The 19,071-nt window shown below is 28.2% G+C and overlaps 5 protein-coding genes and 1 long non-coding RNA gene across 12 annotated transcripts; 4 read left to right on the top strand and 2 right to left on the bottom strand.

Annotated features, from left to right (window-relative positions):
- Positions 1-787: 787 nt before the first annotated feature.
- asf1 (histone chaperone asf1) lies at positions 788-2,708 on the top strand. Its single transcript, XM_069110054.1, has 3 exons — positions 788-1,113; positions 1,383-1,498; positions 1,638-2,708. Exons 1-3 carry the CDS (start codon positions 1,005-1,007, stop codon positions 2,007-2,009), a joined length of 597 nt encoding a protein of 198 aa, XP_068966155.1. The 5' UTR covers positions 788-1,004; the 3' UTR covers positions 2,010-2,708.
- A 1,720-nt stretch (positions 2,709-4,428) lies between these two features.
- Positions 4,429-5,667, bottom strand: LOC138185942 (uncharacterized). Its single transcript, XR_011174756.1, has 2 exons — positions 5,084-5,667; positions 4,429-5,015 (listed from the first exon to the last, which is right to left on the bottom strand). It is a non-coding gene; the product is annotated as an uncharacterized LOC138185942 (long non-coding RNA).
- On the top strand, positions 4,627-10,639 carry LOC138185492 (putative mediator of RNA polymerase II transcription subunit 29). Of its 4 annotated transcripts, none has more exons than XM_069124514.1 (7): positions 4,627-4,836; positions 7,922-8,094; positions 8,215-8,291; positions 8,375-8,473; positions 8,579-8,662; positions 9,191-9,419; positions 9,494-10,639. In XM_069124514.1, exons 1-7 carry the CDS (start codon positions 4,834-4,836, stop codon positions 9,759-9,761), a joined length of 933 nt encoding a protein of 310 aa, XP_068980615.1. In that variant the 5' UTR covers positions 4,627-4,833; the 3' UTR covers positions 9,762-10,639. The 4 variants fall into 4 exon arrangements, with proteins under 4 accessions (XP_068980615.1, XP_068980690.1, XP_068980772.1 ...); XM_069124589.1 differs by having other exon boundaries at positions 4,628-4,836; positions 8,378-8,473; XM_069124671.1 differs by having other exon boundaries at positions 4,628-4,836; positions 8,381-8,473.
- Positions 10,640-11,522: 883 nt separating this feature from the next.
- LOC138185689 (uncharacterized) lies at positions 11,523-14,646 on the top strand. Of its 4 annotated transcripts, none has more exons than XM_069124875.1 (5): positions 11,523-11,821; positions 13,251-13,378; positions 13,450-13,571; positions 13,684-13,760; positions 14,452-14,646. In XM_069124875.1, exons 1-5 carry the CDS (start codon positions 11,644-11,646, stop codon positions 14,607-14,609), a joined length of 663 nt encoding a protein of 220 aa, XP_068980976.1. In that variant the 5' UTR covers positions 11,523-11,643; the 3' UTR covers positions 14,610-14,646. The 4 variants fall into 4 exon arrangements, with proteins under 4 accessions (XP_068980976.1, XP_068981030.1, XP_068981116.1 ...); XM_069124929.1 differs by having other exon boundaries at positions 13,251-13,372; XM_069125015.1 differs by lacking the exon at positions 11,523-11,821 and adding an exon at positions 11,859-13,187.
- A 305-nt stretch (positions 14,647-14,951) lies between these two features.
- NP15.6 (NADH dehydrogenase [ubiquinone] 1 beta subcomplex subunit NP15.6) lies at positions 14,952-15,687 on the top strand. The gene has a single exon (XM_069125223.1). It carries the CDS (start codon positions 15,102-15,104, stop codon positions 15,537-15,539), a length of 438 nt encoding a protein of 145 aa, XP_068981324.1. The 5' UTR covers positions 14,952-15,101; the 3' UTR covers positions 15,540-15,687.
- A 500-nt stretch (positions 15,688-16,187) lies between these two features.
- Grasp65 (Golgi reassembly-stacking protein 2) lies at positions 16,188-18,528 on the bottom strand. The gene is made up of 7 exons (XM_069124400.1): positions 18,290-18,528; positions 17,946-18,026; positions 17,648-17,851; positions 17,353-17,570; positions 17,188-17,272; positions 16,810-17,113; positions 16,188-16,666 (listed from the first exon to the last, which is right to left on the bottom strand). Exons 1-7 carry the CDS (start codon positions 18,350-18,352, stop codon positions 16,302-16,304), a joined length of 1,320 nt encoding a protein of 439 aa, XP_068980501.1. The 5' UTR covers positions 18,353-18,528; the 3' UTR covers positions 16,188-16,301.
- Between the last annotated feature and the right edge of the window lie 543 nt (positions 18,529-19,071).

The raw sequence follows: 19,071 nt of genomic DNA on the forward strand, positions 1-19,071 counted from the left end.
AAAGTAAATTAAGGAAATTTTGAAATTATAAATAACATAATTATAAGATAATTATAAGATATATGAATATAAATTTGGTTATAAATATCATAAAAGTATTAGCACAGACAATGAATCGATAACACTGAAAATGATTTGAAACTGGCAATGGATTTTGTGAACTCTCAGACAGAAAGTTGCAATGAATGTTGGATCTATCTAGTATCACGTCTATGCTTATCCAACTATTTAATTTTAAATTTAACAATATATACTCTTTCGATAAATTTCGTTCAACTAAAATCTGTGACACATCTTAATCCTTCGAAGATAGAAAGTTATCTTTTTTATAATTTGTCCAAGATATCTATTACCTGCTGTGATTGGATTTGAAAAATTTGCAATTGCACCAATTACGTATCTCTATATTGTAAATAATCCTTAAGGACAATATCTTACAAATGTACAGATTTAAGTTAAAACAAGCAAAATTTGTATTATTAAAGGCATTTCTTTTTACAATTTTCTCTATTTTTAAACGTCAATGTATCCCATTCAAATCATCTTACGTTCATGCAAAATGTAATTACATTATGCTAACATTAAAGTATAGAATTTCAAAGATACGTAATGAATAAATAAATTACTATGATAGTTACGTTAAACAATCTTTGAAGTACATGTAAAATTAATAATGAATTTTTCATATACGTATTTCTCAAATTGTATGCTGACTTAAAAGAGGAGACATTTAAATTTACGTTAGTGCAAGATGTACCTATGCTATATTGTACAAAGTTTCGGTAGTTCCCGAAACACCGGAAACGTCCTTTGGTTCGTTTGCCGCCAAAGCAAGCAGTGTGTTGGGATGAAATTGTTTATACTTTAATTCGAGACCCTACGCTTATCAAGAGATTAGTTGTCTAATATAGTACAAAGAATAAAATCTGGCAAACAGTCCCTTAAACTCGTTTTTGTAAAATTGTCAGTGTTTTGGTGAAATTATTCGTTAAACGAAGTCAACGATGGCCAAAGTTCAGTTAGCAAATGTAGCCGTTCTCGATAATCCTTCACCGTTCCTCAATCCATTTCAGTTCGAAGTTACTTTTGAATGTATCGAAGAACTAAAAGAAGGTACATTTTTGTATATTATCTTCTTTTACAAAATATGTTTACAAATTGATGTCAGTGTTATTCAAAATGAAGAAATATCCAAATATTTTTGGTGCTTATGCTAGGTTAGTTTCAATAATTTAATACCAAACTCTCCAAGGACAAATTAGTAAAACTTTCTCTGACATTTCTTTTGCCTTCAATTTCAGTATAGTTTCTTTTAAAATTCATATTGAATTATTTGTTTGAAATAAGCAGTAGAATGTGTTATAATGATGGTGGTGTTGCAGATTTAGAGTGGAAAATGATCTATGTCGGAAGTGCCGAATCCGAAGAATTCGACCAGGTTTTAGACACAATTTATGTTGGGCCAATTCCTGAAGGAAGGCATATGTTTATTTTTCAGGTACATTAACAATATTGTCTAACTTAATATGAAATGATAGCTATAAGTTTCTGTTAAAAATCTTTTGTTAAATATATACTTAATGCATGCATACAGCGGTGGTTTTTTCTATAAATTCAATATTTACTGCATATTTTAGGCTGATCCTCCTGATGTCAGTAGAATTCCAGTAAATGATGCTCTAGGAGTCACAGTTGTTTTGTTAACTTGTTCATATAGGGGACATGAATTTGTGCGTGTTGGTTACTTTATAAATAATGAGTACACAGATGCAGAACTTAGAGAAAATCCACCACCACAACCTCAGTTTGACAAAGTACAAAGAAATATCTTAGGGGATAAACCACGTGTTACTAGATTCAAAATAAACTGGGATGATGGAGCAAGTACGGCAACAAACAATGTACCAGAAGGCATGGATGCACAATCATTAGAAGAGACATCACAGGATGCACCAACATCTACATTGGGTTTTACAGAAAATACACATAATAGTATGGAAGTGATGTGAATGTCCGTTAACTGCCAATAATACATAAGCTAGCACAGACCATAATATGATAAATGAAGTAGTACCTGGAAAGAAGATTCGAACGGTTCATATATTTGGATACCTCAAAGGAAAAACATTATAAGAAAATGATAGCCTTTTATGTGGTACATGCTAATTGATTTTGCTTTATTAAGGAAGCTCATATGTTCAAAGAAAATTGCACAATAATAAGATTATTTTAACTTTGTATAGAAATGAAACTGTTTATTGTTGGATACTTATATATAATTGTTTGTCTTTTGGAAAGAAGCTAGGATTACTTACTATATATCATTGAAAAAAAAAGTAATTTTATTAATCACGAAAAAGTAAATTTCTAATAGAGATTATAAACGATAAGTTTATTAAGAAAACCATTGTATTGAAATACTTTTTAATAACAGAATATGAAAGAAGAATGTGCTTCAAACTAACATCGTGGTCGTTAATACAATGAAAAATATTCTGGAACTGTTTAAACATTAATACTTAATAACGGTAATTTAAAGCTGATTGTATGATGATATTCTAGAAATTTTTGGAATTTTTGTGTTTAATACTTTAAGTATTATGGCTTATTATATCATAAATTAATAGAAATAAGGCTGTTCCCATTTCATCAGTGTATATACATATATACTAAAATGAGAAATACACATTATGTTTTTTACTTCATTATATATTGTTTTTAAATATTCCATCTTCTCTAGTTATCTAGGTCTAAAGACCTGTAGAAATAAAATAACATTAACTATAATGTAATGATAAATCTAGTAATGTATTATGCAGTCTTTAAAGCATTTTGAAATTTAACAATCAAAAAACGTCATATAAACAATAGAAAGTTTCTTCTAATCGATTTCAAACTCAAATTTAACTTTATTCCTAATACGCACAATTATAATGGATATAAACTTTTTCGACTTTTTCTAATTCATAGTGATGATACAAAAGTTGCCATGAACAGGAATCCACGATATCGCAATATGTACGTTACTGAAACCATTTATCCCCTCGCTTTCACGTATGCTGTTTCAAAAGCGAAATGGATCACTTTCCTGGACTTACACAATTAGTATCAACCTTGTAGTAAATTTTGAAAAATTGAACAGTTATCAATATTTCGTCAATATCGTCTTTTACATTTAGTAAATGTAATTTAAAGAACAGTATCAATCCACACAATACATTGAGTAATAAACAAGAAAAATTCCTAATGTATTGCACATTAAAAACTTGTGTTTTGCATCAATTCTTTTTTATTTATTTGTATATATCAATTCGTTAATTTATAACGTATAATATCAAGGTGCATTCTACAATATTATCGAAGAAATTTAAATGTCTCACAACGAGAATGTCTATCTACATGCATACATTCAGAGGGCCTAACCTGACAAATTTATATTAAAAAAGTATTTTTTTTTTTAGAATTAAAAATGTTTTATGCAAAAGAGAAGAAAAAAAATTCCTCATAATGTGTTAAAACATATTTACATACAATTATTTTAATAGAATTCGTCTTTTTTAATTTATCACTTTTTTATTTTGGTATTTTTTTATTTTTGCTTTGTGTCGCTGTATCATATTACGGTCCAATTATCCTTATGACGCAGTTGGAAAACTTTTTATGAGGCGAAAAAGAGAATCTATTAAACATTTATGGAAAGAATAGTCACGTAATCTACCTTTCTGAACGCACAAAGTCAAATTACAAATTACTTATGAGTATCCAAATCTCTTTATATGATCATATTCTAGAAGCTATTGAGGCATTAACATTGATAAGTAATATAACATTTGCATTTAAGGAGAAGAACGTGACAAATCACATTTCATATTCTTTGCGCGAAAGGAATTTTTATATTTAATATAATACATCAATTACAATTTAAAGGTCAATATAATACAAAATTTAATATGATAGAAGATTTAATATAATACATTAATTATCCCTACTATAATTATTTTCGAGGTTAATTTAAATTTGAATAAGAAAGATCATACATACAAAATAACTAGATATTTATACATTTATTCGTTTATAGATTAATAGTACGATGTATATTTAATATTTGATATTTGTAACATACTTCAAATTTCGTGAAATGTAATTGTTGCATCGCTTAAACTTTAGGTATTAAAGTATGGTAACTCTACGACCATATTTCTGCAGACAAACTGCAACTGAAAATTTTGTTGAAAACGAAGCCACACGTATCGATAATAATGTGAGTACAACTTCAATTCAAACAACTCAATAAGGAGAATACTTATAAAATTTTGTCTTTAGAAAATACAATCTTAAAAATATAATTATCAATCAAATTTAACATTAAGAAACATAAATATCTTCGTATTATTTATAATATACAAAACAATAAATATACTCTAACTCTAAGTTAAAAATCAATCTTATTCGCAGTTATTTTTTACAAATATACTCTATCCCGAACTAGCGAATTAAGTATATACATATTAAATATATACATATGTACATAGCGAAAGTGTCCATTGTTTGTGAGAGACGAGGGACCGGTATAGTATTATTACATTACTGGCAACCACCCCCACTACCTGCCTTGCTGTGAGCAGGTTTGAACACGTTCAGTATACGCCGGTTCTGCCGACGAACAACGACAGATTGCAGGTGGATTCCCAACAGTGCAAGTGTCTCTACGTGCGAAGTTGTGCGCACGAATGTACCTGTCAATATTCTACGGAATAATCTTACTCATATACGAGTACATCCCCAAAAATAACTCATATCTTCAACCTTTATACGTCCACATTATATCTTCCAATGGTAAGTAAAAAAAACTCTAATACAGTAACATTAGAATTTTCCAATTTTTTTACCTATCACAATTTCCAATCACGGGTGAATCAGATGACCTAAATCAACAGGTTATAACATGCTCACATATCGTTACAATACAACGCATGATACATTGATATAAATATATCTGAGTTGTTCAATTGGTGCTACAATCAAGTTTGAGGTACATTACATGTCAGTCATAGTGCGTGTATGTTACATATTACATACTTACAGAGTCCTTTTGCAAACATGCAGGGATAGCGATAATGATATGCATATGATGATGATGGGGAGAATGAAATATCCCACTGATGTGGTTAAATGTCCCTCTACCTGTTCTAGATTGTTCTATTTATTCACTGTCTAGAATAACACTAAAAGTTAGATATAAGATTTTTACAAATTTTCGTAACTCCAAGTTATGATTTCATCATCTTTTCTGGATTTGATTATTCCTAATATATTTCTTTTAAATCTGTAAGTTACATTCGATTTCATGAACGATCGTGTTCCTTTGTAAACAGACTTGTTTTTATTGTGCCAATGAAGAACGCGGCAATTGTTACTGATAACAAGCGCTCAGTTTTGTTTACTTTTACTGAAATAAAGTTTAATAATAAAGTAAAGTAAATGAGGAATATAACGAAATTTTAATAATGCGTAGTATCGTGACGAAATCGCACTGATCTTGTTGCTAGAACCGGAATATGTTCCACAATTCTCAGTACCACATCAACGCGCCACGATGACTCACTCAACCACCACTTTTTTCTTTTTGGCCCGGGAATCTCTGCGACCATCATAGAAATAAGATATCGGAAAGAAATAAAGGGGGCAATTCTAATATTAAACTTTCTGGTATTCTATATTAATAATTTTCAATTGCATAACATCCTTCTGTTCTTTTTTATTATAGGTTATTGCAAATTGCAACGATAGATTTTTCATATAGCGAAATCATACTTTATCAGTTGACAGATAAGAGTGCTTTTTGCTTTGTTTACGGGAAATTGAATGTGTGACAATGAAATTTCAATCTTCCGTTAAAATATTTTTAAATTCATCAAACGACTTTTCTTTATTTTATCGATTTTAAATATTTACACACTGTTATTGAATTCAAAATTTGTCAGTTAACATACATATATATAATGTGATGTTAATTCTAAAGTAAATGATATAATACATAATTTTATTATGAATTTAGCGTAACATAGATATAGTCCAAGAAGATTATTTATCAAGGGAAGGGGTATTATCAAATATGACGTGTACTATTCTTATTTCCCTTATTATATTATAAATACCGTAATTTGGTACACTCACGATTATGTTTTTCTTGCGATGTCTAACAACATGTGACACGTACTTTAGCAAGTATTACAAGTGGAATAAATTTCAGTGTTAAATTTTAGAACATTTAATTTACAACAATAATGTAAAAGTTGTGCTTATAAAAAATGCAAAAAATTGTTTGTATTACATAATTTTTACAATTTTACACTTTATGCAGGAAATTGCTGTAGATATTTAGAAGTGGCGATAATAACTGTTCATATATTCATATTCATGTGAGTTTATATCATAGTCAAAATAGTAGTTTAAAATCATTATATACAGGTTTTAGTTAACCACCATTTTAGGTTGTATGGTGAACTATTAGATGGCGGTTACTCGCTAACAAGATGGCGGTTGAATGACAGATCAAAACTACAGAATAACCCTCCTATATGTTTTTATTCAATTAATCGAAAATATTAACAAAATTGTACACTATTCTTCCTTTTTGTAAACGAAGATATAATTCTTTTTAATATTTATTTCTGAAGTTTTCAAAGAATTGTGATGTATTAATAAAACTATATTTCGAACGATACAATCTAATTTTTCTTCTTTCTATAGAAAAAATACATCATAGAAAAATAGTGGTAATATGATCTTTATTTCAGAATTTCATATTTTTTGGCGCATGTTTATATGTTTATTGTTTATCGAACTTTATTAAATTTAAAGTTAAAAATGTTTCAATAAATTATTATTAAAGTTTTAAAGGCAAACATTTATAAAATTACGTAATATAGTAAGGGAATTAATATATACGTGATATATAATAAAGAAAAAACAGATATTTGTTTTATTCTATTTGTTTTTATTATATTGTTGTATAAAATTAATCGTGATCGTGAATTTGTATTACCTATTTGTATTAGTTAATATTTGAGCAAATCAAAATTTAGAAGAATAATTCTTTGAGAGTGTGAGAGTTTGAAATCGAAATGTAAGTCGTAAGTCGTAAAAAATTGTCCAGAGTCCTTGGGCTTTATTAAACCGGAAGTGCCGTGCGTTCCACACCCAGTTTATAAGAGTAACATACAAAAAAATTGAGAATCACCCTGACTTTTTAATGTAATAGTTTCTTACTAAATTCATATACTTTGGTAATTGATAGCAATTAATAATTCCACATAGATTATCAATTTGGAACGTTTGAACGAAAACTTATACAAAAAGAACGTAATTACGTTATCGTTTTAAGATTTTTAAATTTGTATACAATATTTTTTTGCCAGAATAAATGATGCTTTATAGAAAAATAATGGAAGCAATGTGTGAAAGTAATGTGGAGTAATATGTAGCGATCTGTCATAGGTAATTGCAAATTTATTAATATAAAATGCTTTTGTTAGAAAGATAGTTAATTTCTTATAAGACTCCTTATAAAAAATATTGTAGTTAAGTTTTATGTCTACTACAATAATAACTTTATTTTTCAAAGTAATATCTTTTGAAATATAACTGATATTATTATTATAATTATTAGGTTATCCGAAAAGTTTCTTTTGTTTCATAAGATGATAATAAATGAACAACAATTTCTGTTTTATATTATTTTGTTGAATTAGGTATGATCTATTTCGTTATATTTCTATTATTATGTTCGTGCATAATTCAATAAATTAATATAAAACAAAAAACATTGTGCGTCTATTATTTCCTTATAAAACGAAAGAAATTTTTCGGACAAACTAATAATATGGAAATAAAATTTTGAAAATCAACTTTTTTGTAGGCTACGATAGAGGAAAGATTTTGTCGTGATGATGGTGACTGTTCCGATAAACAATACTGCTATCATGTATCGGAACGGTGCGTTGATTATACCCAATGTAACAGGTATAATAGAATGGAAAATCATGAAAAGAAATCAAGGGATCCCTCTCAATGCGGCCCCTGCCTGACTGGGTATATATATATTTTACTAGTCATTTATCTTTTTCTGTGGTTTATTTTTTAATTTTCTTGCTAAATATTCATACATGATTACGATTTATTTGATATTTATTAACCCTGATATAATTACAGCTACATCGCCGAAAAACTTGGTACAGGAGAAATGGCATTATTTTGTAGAAAAACTAACGCTCAACAAGATATACCCAGTAAGTAAAGGAAAAATTAACTCGATGAAAATTATATTTGCTATCATAATTTTTGTGTACTAATTTTCCTTTGTTTTATACAGAAGTAGTTAGACTGGACAACACTATTATTATCTACTCAGTAATTGGAACATTCCTATTTGGTATAATAGCTGTTTTTGGTATATTACTTTTCAAAAGACGTAAGTAACAGATCCTAAATATTTACAAATATGTTAAAAACATATAATACATAAAATTATTTGGAAAATAAATTTCAAAATGCAATTGTATAAAATGTTTTCTAGGAAGATCAAAGCGGCAAAGAAATATGGTAAAACCGCACGATGAACTTGGCGTGATCGAACCGACTGCCCCGCCATTGGAAAATAGTGAGTAATACAGATTGTTACAAACACCGTTAGTACTAAAGTACACATTCATATTAATTAGTGCAGCACTAAAAAAAATCCATTTTAAATAACACGAAGACGCGGCGATTATTTGCTACTAATAAGTGGGTAGATTAGAAGCTTATTCTATAATCTTATTCATTTGTTCGTTCAAAGCTACTTTGTTTTACGTATTCTTTTCTGCAATCGATATTTCTATTAAAATAAACACTTGTTACAAACACAAACAATTGTAAATAAAGATACACGAGCACTGTAGATTGTAGCTTCTTTGTCTTAATTTTTAACATTTTCTTATATGTTTGAAGTTACTAACCGTGATTAAAACGGTTAATTTTTTTTATACGAAAAACACAATTATTTCATTACAGTATACCTACCTACTTGAACGCTGAATTAACTGCGGGCTGTTCAACGCGGTAATAATATGTATAGAATTATGTATATTACATTGAAAATGTTAATATGATGTTTAATATAATTCCTTTATAACTTAATATTTTACAGGTCCTTTCATTAGATGCAAAGAAGGGTCATCTCCTGTACCATTCAACAATAATAAAATTTTGAAGGATAAGAATGATCTTGTGCGTGCAGTAAGTTTCGTACCTCCGAGTTGGGTTCGTACGAATTCTAATTATGAATATGACATGAATAATGATAACATAGATGCAATAGGACAACAACATCCTGTGTCTGAACCAACCGATAATCGATCTAATAATTTGATGCTAGAGTAAGTAGATATTTAGTGTTTCAGAACAGAACACTTTTGTTTCTTGTTATATAACCATAATCATGTTTTTATAGGCAACTAGCACATGAAGTTACAAATGGAAATTTAGCAGGGTATGAAATCGAACAAGCGGATAATAGTTTGAACACAATTTTAGTTCAAGCAAATAATCCTTCTTCATCTAACGACTCGACTCAAGAAAATAATAATAACAATAATAATAATGGTTCAACATCAGAATCAAGTAATGCTCAAAATAATAGAGAAAATATACGGATATCAAACATTTTGATTTCTCAAAAAATATCTATGAACGTGAATCTATTGAATGACGATTGTTGATCTCAAAAAATTGTGATTAAATATGTTAAGCAAGTGCCTTTTACGAATGAAGTGACATAATATCTTAACGTTAAAAATTAGATAAATGATAAAAGATTACATTTTAATATGCAAACCTATATGTAAAACTTATCTTGTTATATATTCATTATATGGGCCATAATATTTTAGTGATATGTAGTTCACACTTGAGAAAATGATAATTGAATTTTAAGATTATCAGTTAAAAGAAGGTCAATTCTAGTCAACACATAGCTAACTACTAAAATTTGTTATTTAATTACATATATTATATCGAAAATTATAATTTTGTCTCTGTTCTTCAAACACAATTCAAATGTTTACAAAGTAAAATTTCGCTTTTTTTCTATCTGAACTTAAAATGAGTTTACATTCTTCACGTAATATGAATCACATCAACATTATGGCCACTAGTATTTTATCTTTCTTTCTCTTTTGTTACTTTTGTAAGATGTACACTTTCAATTTTATTGATTTACAATTTAACAATAAGACTTAACTTTTAAATTCAGTAGACAAAAACGTTTGAAACAAAGCAAACGAATAAACATTATTTATAATTATTAATTATTCCAATTTGATGTTGATCACTACTTAAGAACGTTTTATATGTATATTTTTAAGTATTATATAATGGGTTCTTGATATTTTCTTATAATAACATACAAGAACATTGAGATTTTTACTTTTATAATTAATATGCATGATAATTATATAACAATAAACTATTTTGACATTTATAAACTGCTCAATATCTTGCGACACATAATGGACGCAAATGTTAGACAAAAAAGTACTAAGTTCGTAAATAATTTTTGTCAACCTACAGTATTTATAATGTATTAATGTTTCGAGAAATTATATTTGAGTAATAATTTAAAAAGAAATTCTTTATGTGATTTAGACATAACTGATTCTTAAAAGAGCAAAATTTCTTTGAAACAAAAATGTCTATGAACATATTATGTTTCAAGAACATAATACACATTATACATTTAGACAATATAGATGTTATTAAAATATCATGATACCTATCAATATCAATGATACCTAAAAATACCAAGGATACCTAAAAATATCAATGATACCTATATAATTAGGTACCCCTACATTGTACTTTATTTTACATGATATTTTCTTTTTATGTGCCATTATAAGTTACAATATCATAAATGAACTACATCTAAATCTTAAATATAATCACTAATGTTTAGTACACTTTTATTATAGTAAGACATTTATTGTTATAAATGATTAGCATATATGTCATTAAATGAAGATTTGATGTAAAAAGGAAATTTTGATTTTAATCCTAAAAATTCTCTAATGAAGTTAAACAAATATTTTTTTTAACTAATTAAAAAATTAATTAAAAAATATAACATTTATTGTATATAAACATTTTATATAAAGCATTTCTCATTTTAATCCATCTTCATAAGTATCTCCTAAACTTCACATTATTAATAAAATTTATCCTGTTTCGAGGAAATATTCTATGATGACCATCAGGTTTATCTAACCAGAGGTTTCAGGATGTGAAGGTGATCTTTATTTTTTTAAGTGCAACTCTACATTTTCATTTAACCAGGTTTGTAGCTCACTTCGAGACGAATTTATTGACTTATAAAACGTTAATTTTTAAAGATTATTCAAAGCCATTTACAGCTGTTCTAAACCTGCTCTACATACGACTAGACCATTTTCCTCGTCGTAATAATCAGTCATAGACATGACGCGTCACTCACACAAGTGGTGCGTCTCACACTACTGGAATTACTATTTCACAGTATTTGCTTCGAAGGGATTAGTATTATTATAGCATCACATATCCTTCATTTCGATAATAATTCAGTTTGCGATGAGTAATTATACGCCTAGCGAAATTCTTAGCATGATTTCGATTCCAGGAGAGTGTCAGAAAGATTATAGGGCAAATGCATGGTTGCGTCGAGAAAGATTTCCTGATCACCGGCTAGGGGAGGAAATTTGCACCGATAACGTCGTAGACAGCAGTCATGACAGAAGCAGTACTCGCAGTAATTTCTTTAAATTCCATATCAGCACACAACTCTCATATCAGTCGGCAAATATTGTAAAAATATTTCAAATATCATGGCATGTCACATGTTACACATCTGACGAAACCACGTTCAAGAATAGTGGACTATTGAATAGATATAGCAGCAATTATTGGGTCGATGAAACCTCCACACTGGCAGAGATCGGTTGATTGTCGACGCCAATGATCGTTAAATGTATGGTACGGCATAGTGACAGGTCACTTAGTGAATTTAAATTATTTAATGGAACATTAACTGAAGCCCGATACAATACTTTCTTAACTAACAAATTACAAAATCCTCTTGAAAACGTTCCATACGCTACCAGGATATGGTTTTAATATGATTGTGCTTCCATACATAATGACCGCCGAGTTTATATAACTCTGAATAACATGTATCTGGAAAAGAAAGTAAAATTCTCTTCTCATCAAGATCTCCAGATTTAACCCCTTTAGATCTCTCTTTGTAAGGTTTCACAAGGGAACAAGTTTATTGGAAGGAACTAACCACTCCTAAAAATTTAATGTAGAGATTCGCACAAGGAATGCCTGCCAACAAATTAGTTCTGCAACTTTTCAGAAGGTGGAGAACTGTTGTTTATGAAGAGAATAGCTCATTGCATCGATGTACAAAGCTGCCCTTTCAAATATAAGACATAGAAAACAAATTCTATACATATTTGACGAAGATAAGCTTTAAATGGGAATGAGTGAACCCGAATGACTTTTAAAAACCAACATTTTATAGGTCAATAAATTCGACCCATGGTCTATAAACATGGCTAAATGTAAACATATAGTTCCATTAAAAAAAAAAAAAAAAACAGATATCTCCTTGACATCTCGAGAACACCTTCACCGTCATCATAAGATATTTTCCTTGAAAGAGCACAAGTATTACTTGAAATACTTTTCCGAATAATGTACAGTTTAGGAGATATTTGCATGGATCAATTAAAATTACACCCTGTATATAATCTTATCTATTTTCTTAATCGTAATTTTGTTTTATCGCAGCGTAATCGTGGCATATTGATTAAAATCCCCAACTCGCTTTGAGGCGACTTTGGGATATTTTGATAGTATTATTGGCAGTAATACATAGTGACGTTTCAAAATTTGTAACGGAAGATAACTGACATTATAAATTTGTGTTTATAGTTTTCTCATTTTTACCAAATGTTTTAACAGTGACATTAATGTAAATGTAATAATGAATGAAATAATGACGCTTAAGGAAAATCATATAAAAATTTCGGATTTACAAGTTAAGGATTTACTGCAGAATCAGATCAAGTTAATCGATCATATCAAAAATAAACGAAATCAAGACTTTAGCGGTAATTTATTATATTAGTTGTATCGTACTTTTTGTGTACAAATAAAGGTATTTTCTTTTTCAGAAGATGGAATAAAGATCACAGATTTAACATCAAAAATAACTTCTATGAGGGATACCCTTCAGTCTGAAAAACAAACATTGGAATATAAAAATCATGTTTTATCTAAGCACTTAGACCACATAGTAATTGTTTGTTATTTTTGTATATTACATTGTTATAAAATAATACAGCAGAAATAAAAATTTAATACTTTTTAAAGACAGAGTTGGATGCAGAGAAAAATAAATTTTTGGAAGAATGTCAACAATTGGAATTGCAAAGAAATAAACTTAAAACATGTAAACGAAACATACAGGATCAAGAATTACTAGATCAAGGAAGGTTTGTATCTGGTTATAATTTATTAATATTTTACTATGCTCATTCACATTTGTATTATGCCTTAATACTAATAAGATTTTGTTTTTTTTTGTTCTTTTTTTTGTAATTACAGAAGAAAATATGCATTATATAGAGAATTAACTGGAATACGATGGGATTTTGGAAAGCTTAAAGAGAATATTACAGGAAGTATCCTTTTAACTTATAAAATTCCTGTAATTTAAACAAAATTTGGCATTTCACACACATGTATGTGTATATATATATAGTATGAAAAGTATATAATTTTATTATATGAAAAAATGGTTCAGACAAGAAGTAAGTGGTTTTAAGGAACATAATCTGGTATAATTAGTATTTTGGTGATGGTTAGGTGGAGGTTATATGAGGATGGTATCCATTTTTTTAAATGGGATCATACAGTTTTAAATACAGTAATCGATCTATTTTGGCATTCCCTATAAAAAAGTATTAATCTATTTATATCGAAAAAATATTAGTTGGGCATATATTCGAACTTTAATTTGTAACATTTAATGCATGAAAGACAAAGGCAATGTAAACATATTTTGCATCATTCATTATTATTTATTTTTGCTTCATACATTAAATTTGATAAATTAAAGTTAAAATATCTGCTAAACTTATAGAAAATGTTTAGCTGGAACGATTAAATGTTATGTCAAAGCTGCCTTAATATCTCAGATAGTATAAGGTATTGGAAAATCAAAATGTAATCTTCTGGTTGGACTCCTGAAATATAATAAATTTCATTTTATAGATTTTTTGATAAAGTCAATAGATAACGACTTATTTCAGGTGATAGTTTTTACTGATGCATTCTATATATATAAAACTATATCCTTAATAATAATATTAGATATATATAAAGGAGTGTATATCCATCACTTTTCTTATTCAAATGAAGAAAATACAAAAGATTTGAATAATCTTTTATGGCAAGAGATATATCAATCTGTGATCCATAACGAGCATAAAAACACATATGATAAGGAAAATACTGTACAAAATAAATAATTGTATCATGAATTGAAATAAATTTCTATTCCATAAATTTTGTCATCAATGTAAAAATATTCCTTCAAAAGTAAAAGCATGATAAGTTACTAGATTTGAAAATCTACAAAGTAAATATGTGTGAAGCTAATATTATTTTTAATTTTAAATATAATCCTGAATATTTATCATAGTTTATTATATTCTTTTCGGATATTAATACTTTTCTGATTTATTTACAAAATCTACCCTCTTCAAGCCGTAATCATCAAATTGATGATTACCTTTTTCAAATTTAAAATCAAGGCGCCGTATCATATGTTCCTCTGAATGTTAGGTTAGGTTAATTTCTAACCTTGAAAGTTGGACGTCATCTTGTACATACATGTACGCGAGTATCTAATTTTGGTTTCTGAAATTGTTACGATATATTGGTAACTATCTCATAATAAACTAACGAATACATAGAAGAACGGTATTTTGTTAGAAAAAATAAGTTCTTATTAAAGGAAGATGTCAACTCTACTACGATTCATCCGTTCTCGAGGAATTAAGAGCGGATTGACGTTTCTAAGGCCGAAAGAAAACAATATATGTAACAGAATACACCGAAGTGATGTATCAGTTAAAAATTCTGAAAAAGAAAGTACGTATGAGGTAAAAAAAGCATGGGCCAGCTATGGATTTTATGACGAAGATCAGAAAGCTGATAGGCAAGCCATGCATGTAACATTCTTTATATCTGTATCCGTGTCCTTGGTGTTTGGTGCTCTTATAATTGGTTATGCACCAGACCCATTTTTGCAAGATTGGGCTCAACGAGAAGCATATTTGCAACTTCGTTACAGAGAAGAACATGGTTTACCACCAATTGATCCAAATCTAATAGATCCATCAAAAATCAATCTCCCAAGTGAAGAGGAATTAATTGATGTTGAAATAATTATTTAAACAATATCAAAATTGTGGAGAAGAAATTCTAAGAAGAATACTAGCAGTTTTAATTATTAAAATAAAATCTGTTATTCTGATATTTACACAATAACAATTGATACAAGATCAATCTGTACAATATTTAATAAATGATTCTTGTTCAAAATGATAGTTTTGATTTTGCTGTATAAACGTTTTCCAATGTTGTTTCCGTGTTTATTAGCAGACATACAATTCATATTTTGAGAAAGATATATTTGCATTTATTGTGCTGTCAACATTGTTAAAAATAATTGCTGAAATTTAAATCACTATTAATTTCTGAATCTTAAATAAAATCCATTTCATTAATATGTAAATGTTTTATTCCTTTATTTAATAACAAATTCAAACTTTTAGTCTGCACATACATTACATATATATAAAGTTTAATGATTAAAAAATAATATTTATTGTTATACATAAGTATCAACAACGACAAAATATAAGAAGAAATAGATCAAGTAATATGTTAAGATTTAATACTTTTTGAAATGTTTTAATTTGACTTTAGTTTAAGTAGTCAATATTCCTTATCTATGTACAGAATTACATAATTTATCCCTGCATGTCTGAAAATTTGTATACATTACGTTTAAACAAATAATAAAGTATAAATGCATAAAGTATAATAATACATATATTTGCAATAGATACATTACGCTCTTTACTTTACCTTTATTCTTCAATATTTACTTTATTATAAAACAGATACTTTTTTCATTAGAAATAACATAATCGTTACTGCGTTGTTGTTGGTGGCACCGTAAATGTAGGAGCTGTACTAACACCACTCAATTCATTTTGCTGGAGGACAGATGGATAGAAAGAAGAATTTTGTGGTAGACTTGCACTAACGGTAATAGGTGGCATCCCGGGTAACGATATGGGCGTCGTTACTACATGAGATTGAGGCACATTAAACTGTACTGGTGGTGATATATCACTCTGTACAGTTGTGAAATCTTTCGGCGTACCGACAACACCAGTTGCTTCGCTTAAACCTGTCGCATTAGTAGTAAAAGTTGGTAAAGGTGGAGTAGTTGGCATACCAGGTATATTCGGCATTGTATTTTGATGTGACGATGGCATGATAGGATCATTATCTGAATAAAAATAATGTCATTATATTTACTTATTTGAAATAATTATTTGAATATAATTACTTGAATATAATTTACTTATTTAACTTGAATATAATTTATTTATTTGAAATAATTATTATTAATTATAATTTATGGATACTTACTACATGTCGTATTTACAACAGTTTGTTTAGGCATAACATGAGACACAGAATTAGTAGTAGTAGATCCTCCAATAGCAGCAGGATTCAATTGAGGCATAGTATATGTTTGCACATTCGATGTGTATATATTTTGCACCATTGTAGTAGAAGTAGTTTCAACTTCGGATTTTGTAACATTTTCTTGTGTTGACATGTAATTCGGTGGAATAGAGAAACCTGGTGGTATGTTTATAATCACATTACTGCCTTCTGTGTGAGTAATGCTTGACGTAACTGGATTTGGATTAGCAGCTTTAACATGAGACTACAAAAGGAAGAAATAGAACTTAGTTATAATACTTTGATAAATTTCTTGTGACATTTCAAATTGGCACATACTGTATACAAATTATTTGATTTATGCTCTTGAATATTTCTAATGGGTATTCTGTGCAGATATCCATAACCAATTCCACAACCCAAACTATAAAAGTGTAAAAAATATTTGTAAGATATGAATTACAGTAATATTTTGAAATACTTATGTTAGGTTAACAAATTTACCTTCCTTCTCCACCCCAAGTATGATTGGGTGTAATTGTAACTTCTCTACAAGAATCATCTTCTGTGTTATATATGTACAATTTCAAAGGTCGTGATTCATGTGCTTCTATTAAAGTAAATATATCCTCAGACTCGTGTAAAACTGAATCAGCACCAATAATATAATCTGTGAATGGACGTAGACCTGCTAATTCAGCTGGAGAAGATGGATGCACTTCCTACAAAACATAATTTGAAAAATTTGTCTTTTTATGTACTTTTCAACTTTTTCTGACTTAATTGTGGTTATACTTACAAGAATATGCCAAACATTTTCATTGGAACCTTCAAAAGAACAAAACCTTACACTAACACCAAGGAGACCCTGTCCACCCCATGTGAGACTAGGTACTATAACAGTTTGTCTTACAGATTGTGTTTTACTGCTGTATACTGTAAGTGTTAGTTTTTTATCTACACCATTTTTGAGAAGCTCCTTTAACGTATCATTATCTTGATCCTGTAAGAATAAATTATTCTTCTACTTTAAACTTTATATAAATTTAATAAATTCTATTGATATAAAGTATCAATAGGTATCATGGAACACATACCAAGCGTGTATTTCCAATAGATACAATAAAGTCAAAGAATGCTTCCAGTCCAGCTTTCTGACCAGGAGAACCTTCCTGTACCTATTTCAGTCATGACGTTCGAATCAAATTTACTAAATATCTAACAAAAAGATAGCTACATTTATTGAAAAATAACTTGAAGCTTCCAATTTTTAGATAATCTAATATGTGATGAAATTACTTAATAAATTTTTTCTTAAACTATAGTAAATTTATAATATATATCAAAATATTAATTACTGAAAGTTTAAGATTTATTTTGGTAAATAAAAAAAAGTATGAACATATAAAATAAACTACACTATTTCAACAAATGTTCTTACCCTCAATACATGGTAACCTTCTGTGCCACCTCCTGGTATTTCGATACTATGAGAAGATCCCATTTTTAAAGAGGAAACTTCTTAAGTCACTTGGTTTAAAAGAATACAAAGCATTAAAATGATTGTTGTCTGAGAATTAGTCACGGAAATAGAAAAATATGTAACACAAAATCTATGTACAAATTCGTTGGTGACGTAGCCTATCATATGTAAAGGTTCTGCTATGCTATATGCTTACGATTCAGTGTTACCAATTTAACAATATACATATATGTCATTTCTTTTATAAAAAGAGAAGTGTTTACTGATTGTAAATAATTTGTGACTAAATTAGTTAACTAGGCTAATTTAATGAAGTCATAACAATCCTGTAATATTATCGTTATAATTTTATAAATATGTACATTGAAATATAATATTGAATTTTGTAATGACATTTAAATTGTTAATAGGACTTAAATTTTGTTTAATATTTCTTTTCATGTATAAATCATGGCAAATAATATTTCGCGTGTAATATTGATAAATTTTTGAGTATTACACATAATATATATATATATATATATATATATATATATATATATGTATAGTATTTTAAATAAATTCATTTTCTAAAATATGAAAAACGCATTTAATGCATTTACATGAAAAATTTTATAGAAAATTAGTTATAGATCTTAATTTGATATATGTTAATTTATGAACTTATATATTTAATAAATACAAGTAGATATTAGGAGATTGATATGAAAATTTCAATTGAAAACTTGCTATAAGGAATA

Source organism: Bombus flavifrons, chromosome 1, assembly GCF_040668555.2.
Source record: "Bombus flavifrons isolate JBK064 chromosome 1, iyBomFlav1_principal, whole genome shotgun sequence".
NCBI classification, from domain to species: Eukaryota; Metazoa; Arthropoda; class Insecta; order Hymenoptera; family Apidae; genus Bombus; species Bombus flavifrons.

Coding starts and splice junctions, on each gene's coding strand:
- NP15.6 (XM_069125223.1), top strand. CDS start 15,102: ATGTCAACTCTACTACGATTCATCCGTTCTCGAGGAATTAAGAGCGGA.
- LOC138185689 (XM_069124875.1), top strand. CDS start 11,644: ATGAGTAATTATACGCCTAGCGAAATTCTTAGCATGATTTCGATTCCA. Junction 13,572..13,683: donor GAATTACTAGATCAAGGAAG/GTTTGTATCTGG, acceptor TTGTAATTACAG/AAGAAAATATGCATTATATA. Junction 13,761..14,451: donor TAAAGAGAATATTACAGGAA/GTATCCTTTTAA, acceptor TAATAATATTAG/ATATATATAAAGGAGTGTAT.
- asf1 (XM_069110054.1), top strand. CDS start 1,005: ATGGCCAAAGTTCAGTTAGCAAATGTAGCCGTTCTCGATAATCCTTCA. Junction 1,114..1,382: donor TATCGAAGAACTAAAAGAAG/GTACATTTTTGT, acceptor GTGGTGTTGCAG/ATTTAGAGTGGAAAATGATC. Junction 1,499..1,637: donor GGCATATGTTTATTTTTCAG/GTACATTAACAA, acceptor TGCATATTTTAG/GCTGATCCTCCTGATGTCAG.
- LOC138185492 (XM_069124514.1), top strand. Junction 8,095..8,214: donor TGCGGCCCCTGCCTGACTGG/GTATATATATAT, acceptor ATATAATTACAG/CTACATCGCCGAAAAACTTG. Junction 9,420..9,493: donor TCTAATAATTTGATGCTAGA/GTAAGTAGATAT, acceptor ATGTTTTTATAG/GCAACTAGCACATGAAGTTA.
- Grasp65 (XM_069124400.1), bottom strand. CDS start 18,352: ATGGGATCTTCTCATAGTATCGAAATACCAGGAGGTGGCACAGAAGGT. Junction 17,273..17,352: donor ACTTGGGGTGGAGAAGGAAG/GTAAATTTGTTA, acceptor ACACTTTTATAG/TTTGGGTTGTGGAATTGGTT. Junction 16,667..16,809: donor TGTTGTAAATACGACATGTA/GTAAGTATCCAT, acceptor ATTTTTATTCAG/ATAATGATCCTATCATGCCA.